General features: G+C 39.8%; 1 protein-coding gene across 1 annotated transcript in view; it reads right to left on the bottom strand.

Annotated features, from left to right (window-relative positions):
- LOC144827970 (eosinophil peroxidase-like) overlaps positions 1-4,477 on the bottom strand; it is a 68,549-nt gene extending 64,072 nt beyond the window's left edge. The window contains exon 1 of the mRNA XM_078686123.1: positions 4,474-4,477. Coding sequence (XP_078542249.1) covers positions 4,474-4,477 — 4 coding nt within the window. The remainder of the gene's footprint in view (positions 1-4,473) is intronic.
- Between the last annotated feature and the right edge of the window lie 1,523 nt (positions 4,478-6,000).

Below are 6,000 nucleotides of genomic sequence, written 5' to 3' on the forward strand. Positions count from 1 at the left end.
ATGAAAGATAAACTCAAGATGATACCATCGTTCCTAATCATTACCTTGCACGTAGTAATTCCTTAATTAACCTATATTTCTTGTAACGGTTCTTTCGTCAACTCGTTATCATATTCCATTTCAACCTAAACATACTACGTTTTATAATCATTTAAATATTTTTGCTTTCTTTTTAAAAAATATCAAACATATACCCATTCACATCATTTACCTCCCTTCGATATTCTTTCCTTCCTCTGTCGTAATTCGTCAAACTCGTCTGGAGGGGACATAATGTTTTATGTATTTTTAAATATACATTAACAGTTCCCTCTGAGAAAATGAAAGATATTCTCAAGATGCTTCCGCAGCCCCGAATCATTACCTTGCTCGTAGTTTCTTCACCCGTATTGATTCTCTGAAACAAAACTAATAATCCCACGGGTGTGGTTTATATACTTTTTGGTTACTTAACACTCTATGGGATCAATTAATTGCTCCTCCCACTTTTAACTCACGTTTTTCAGTTGACAGGTGTTCTCATTTCCACTGTTTTAGTACGTCACATGTTTATCTAAACGTGCCTCTTTCCATACTTTTTAACTTTCGTATAATTTCTAAAATGCTTTTTTTAACCTTGTTTTTCTTATTAAAGCATTTCTATAGGTTACTTTTTTTGATACGCGTATTAACATTCATTCCCCTTTTTTTTCCGACTTATTATTCTAGTAACTTCCATTTTTTTAAAACTTTTTTTTATTATTCTTCATTACCTTAAACCCCTATTTTCCCTGCATCCCGTGCCTGAGATACTCTCTATTAAACTTCGAGTATTCTAGTGCGTGATGCGTACAAAAGAGCACGTTTCTTTGACAGACAGCATCTACTAACACCTCAAACCAAGGAGCCCCAATCCAGAATGGTCTTTGTAACTAGACATTCTACTATGAATGCGAAGCTCCAACAGATCATTTTCTCTAACTGTCATATTCTCAATGCAACAAAACCCAAAGAAAGCCAACTGGCTAAGCCAATGTTTGCATACCGGAAAAACAAAAACCTAAAAGACTTGGTAGTAAGATCAAGAATGGAATCTAACACCAAAACAATCCCTAGGCAAAGAACGCTTACTGATCAACAACCCTTGATAGGCAACTATAAGTGCCTTAACTGCACTGCTTGCCAATTTGCAGTTGAAACCAAAGAACTGAATTTCAACAATAGGAATATTTGTTCCCAAACTCTAACTAACTGCAAAACCACCAACGTAGTGTATCTCTTACTATGCCCATGCAATCAGGGCTACGTTGGTGAAACAGCTAGGATGATGTCCACACGCCTATCAGAGCATAGATCAGCCATTCGCACAGGTAAACAACTAGCTCCCTTAGTCAAACATTACCAAGAGGCCAAACATAATCCTAATGATATTCGTTGGTTTATTTTAGAAAAAATCAACAAAACATCTGGCACTCTTAGCACTCAGGTGCGCAAATGTCGTGAGGTATACTGGATTTTTACCTTGGAAACATATACCAAGGGGATGAATAACGAAATTCCATGGGACCAAGTACTTAAATACAATCATGGCTAAAACTAGTCATTGCCCCTAAACTGTATGGACATCTTCTAGAATCTTTAATATTCCCACACTAAATTTGCCACTGTTCAGCATGTACTATCACTTATTGGTTGTCCTCCTTGAATCAAGTTGGACAGTCCTATAGTAACACAATATATCCAATCAGGAACCACTATGTGCCTGCCACTCCAACATGTCCGCCGACTCTTAGTGCCACATCAAGCAACATTACCTCGAACAGCAACCATTATATAATACAGCACATGTCCAAGTAGACATTCAGACAGTGACCTTTTTGACCTTATCACGCCTAGAGTCATGCATTTGAAAGCCACTGGTATGTTTATTAATCGATCTATTGAACCAATGAATATATACTCTACCGTTCCAATATGGCGGCGAGTTTACCACTAGGACTTAGGACGTCTACAAGCATAGTCCTTCCTCTACCTTCATGCCACTCTAAACACCCACACGCATTGACCACTCACAGTGAGCAGCCCGGCTTAAATTCAGTTGGCGCCATTGTTTCTATCCCTCCCGTGATCGCATGCAGACGGACGCCGACCAGACCCCACGATTGGAACACGATTAAAATAAAAATACCAGGTAAGCACTTAGATGCACAAAGGCACGTTTCACGAACTGGTGCCCCGACATGCCTTATATGACACAGCCTAATACCCACCATCTGGCTCCGTGTCTCTTCCCTCCCCTTCAGTTACCCCATACGCCCACGTACTGCTGACAAGAGGACGGCAACCATCGGCTCACACCGTGAAGCCGACAGACCCCGCGCAGGATAACGCGCTGACGCATAATCAAGGTAAAAACGCTTACAATAATTAACCAGCCCGTAGTAGGGAATAATAATCTAACAAGAGGAGTCCCCACTAAACACTTTACCTTTCCATACCCCCTGTTGTATTTAGAGTGCCAGTGCGACGACGTACTGCTAATAACGGGACGGCAACTGTCGGCGTCTGCTCTGCAGCTTCCAGATTCCCTCTGCGATACTTCGTTGACGTACCTTTAGGTAATAACGAAGAAGTAAACAATTAGCCCCGAATAAGTGAATGACATTCTGACCAGAATAACCTCCACTAAATACTCTAATCTCTCCATGTTCCCTCTAAATACTTAGATTGCCAATGTGACCAGAACCGTCAACAGACCCCAATTTATAGAACTACTAGATCGATTCACCAGGTACTTATTTGGCTCTTAAATACCATGTCTGTTCCCCTCTGCACGAATCTAACTTGTCTAATCTCCTAATATATATGTATTCTGATACACAGGTCATCTATACATCAGCTACTAGATACCCACAGCATGTAGCTTCTTGCCAATTAAGAGCAACTCCACAGGTATTATTTCAATTTAGTTTCTTTCTTACAAGCCCTGACACTAATAGTAGAATTTATTTAAATCTCTAAAGCGGTCAATTTCTACTCCATAGCTTAAACACCAGAGGCTACTCCCAAATAACAAGATATGTGAAAACTGAAGTGCAGAACATAGACTAACGATATACTGCACAGGTACCCTCTTTATTTGGCGAATTTTGCATAGTCATCACTGCTATTCATTTGGCAACTTGTGTATAACATGCTTGAACTCTCACCCTTTGGGTCATTCATAAATACGCCCCCTTATTGTTTTAATTTATCATTTAATCATAGCTTAAATCTTCAAGATAGATCATCCTTCATCCTGCACAACCAATTCAACTTTACCTATATGAGAACCAACATTCAACCACATGTTCAGGTATTACTTTCATCTATCCTCCTTCTCCTTCTTTATCTCTGCCTCGCATCCTCCCTTCACTGTTATATCCTCTTACATATCTCACGGGCCCTTCCCTCCTTAGTTTTAATCTCTACCCTTAACAAAGCTATGCTACCTTAGAGTGTTATCTCAGTTACCACTTGAGTCCTCTTCCCCACTCTCTCCCATCGTCAAATATGCTAAAACTTTTTTGTCAGATAAACAGCATAATTGTGTTTGTTTTTGTTACCCAGTAAATGCTTTAATCCAAAACTGGTAACATATTGTATATAACTGTAAATATTAGGTCGGGTTCTTGTTCTTGTTCTCTTTAAGGCATTTATTGCCCTATATTTTATCACTGTATAAATGTATCACCATAAAGTGTGTATTGTATTTTTTGGAAAATGTATATATCTAGGACTTTTCACGGACATTGACAAGCACTACTATTGTTTATATCTCTTAATTATGTACAGGTCCACTTGGATATCTACATGGCTCCCTGATGAAGGCCTCCAGCCGAAACGCGCGTAGATGATATATTCAGCCATGTTTTAATGTATAAATATCTTTACAATAAGCCTTCGCATAGATCCCAATTCTAGCTACACTATTATGAAATCTGTATAGGATCTGACAATATAAGTCTGTATATGTAGATAACCAGTCACATATATAATGAAGGCATGCACACAACAATCATGTACATCCAAATGACAACTGTGCTTTTTAATTATAATGAAAATTTAATAAAATAATTTTGTATCATGCTTTTTGTCCTACTATAGTCTGTGCTGTCACTTGTCCGTCTCTGTCCATGGTCTCTAACACTAGTTCCTAATTGCTTTTTTCAAACACTGTATTTATCCCGTATTAGGAACTCTAGTCGGGGATACCCCCTCTTTCTTACATACATTGTCTCCACAGCCTGTCTGTGCGGGGGTTTAGTTAGTCTTATTTTAGTTGGTTCTTGTTTTGCCACTTTGAACCTGTACCTTTTTTATCCTACTTCTGTGCATTATTGACACTGGTTCTGTCCTAACCTTTTTTTCTCTCTCCCCCCCACCCTTTCATCTGTCACTCCCACACACCCTGGGCCCCTTGTTCCTGGGTTCTACCCCCTCCCTATCACTTACCCATTATGGATAAATTACCTACGTTTGGGTTCTCTGATGAGGATTTCATATCCATGGTAGGTGAATTAGCCACCACTGATACACCACTGTGTTCCAATTTACAAAATACTGAATACCAACAACTGCTGGCCCTAAAGAAAAAAACAAAAAGAATAGAATTGCATGGCCACTTCATGCTTCAATATTTAAAAGCGGGAGTTATTCCACAAGGCCTACGGGTCAAAAATATACCGGGGCTTTTTGTTCAGATAAGAAGATTTCTAGAGAGATGGTCCCTTATAGCAAGTAGATGCTCACGGGATCTCATGATGCTGATTGTAGAGACTGCTAAACACCTAGTAGAGACTCTCCTAACAGAAATAACAGAATTAGAGCTCAAACTTAAAAACAATACAGCAAAGGACGACGCAATTAAAAAATTGGAGGAAATGGAGAATGACCTACAGTCATATAGTGACTATCTCCTAAAAAGGAAAACAGACAAACTCAAAAAAGATATCCAATACTTTAGCAATGAGAAAGTCTACCCCTATCTAGCAGATAACTACTACCAGCCAGAACCACTTGGCGATAACAGCTATGCCTCCAATCACTCCACCGCACCTAAAAAGGTCACTACTTTTTCCAACACATCAGGGTCAGACAATGAGAGTAACACCAGTGACCCAGACCAGGGAGCACACCAAAGGGGAGGACCAAACAGAGGCAATAGGCCTTTTTTATCCAGGCGAGGGAATCCTCAGGGACGCTGGAAACCCAGATACCAACAACGATACAGAGGCAATTCCCAACAATACAACCAACATTACCCGCCGCCTCTGAACCATCAATACCCAGGCCCCCTCATGCAGACCTATCCCCCTCCACCTCAGAACTACCAGGAAGCTCCAGGAATCTATCCCAACCCCAACCAATTTCTAGTGACCCGCCATGCACAGTACTGGCGCGACTAGAACAAATACCCATTTTTAATTTGAGCAGTAAGTCCTTAACCCATGCAACAGAAAAACTACTAACTAAAGGCCTCTCTTTCGTGCCTCATTGTAATATCAATAGATTTGAACTCTTCAAAGATCTTATGGCCTTTTTCAGGAAGATCCGACTTCAAAACTTTTTTGAATCAAGAACCACAGAAACGGAAATCACCACCAACCTATCAGGCCTTAAACCCGCTTCCACTTTCTTACCAACTTTAGAGCAAGTATCGCCGGAAATTGCCACATTTGAACATGTAGTGTATAACAAACTCACAGCAGCAACTAAATACATAGCACCCCCCAACTTTAACATCTCTTACGAAGAACATTTAGCTCTTGCACAACTAAAAACAGATAAAACCATCACGATTAAATGTTGTGATAAAGGGGGAGGCATTGTGGTGATAGATACAAACCAATATATATTGAACATGGAAACACTATTACATGATACCAATCATTATATTCCAGTTCAAAAAGATCCGACCAAAAGAGTCCAATCCATGATTCTGTCCCTAACCACCAAGGCCCTTGACGACAACGCGATATG

Source organism: Lissotriton helveticus, chromosome 4_1 (assembly GCF_964261635.1).
Source record: "Lissotriton helveticus chromosome 4_1, aLisHel1.1, whole genome shotgun sequence".
Taxonomy (NCBI): domain Eukaryota; kingdom Metazoa; phylum Chordata; class Amphibia; order Caudata; family Salamandridae; genus Lissotriton; species Lissotriton helveticus.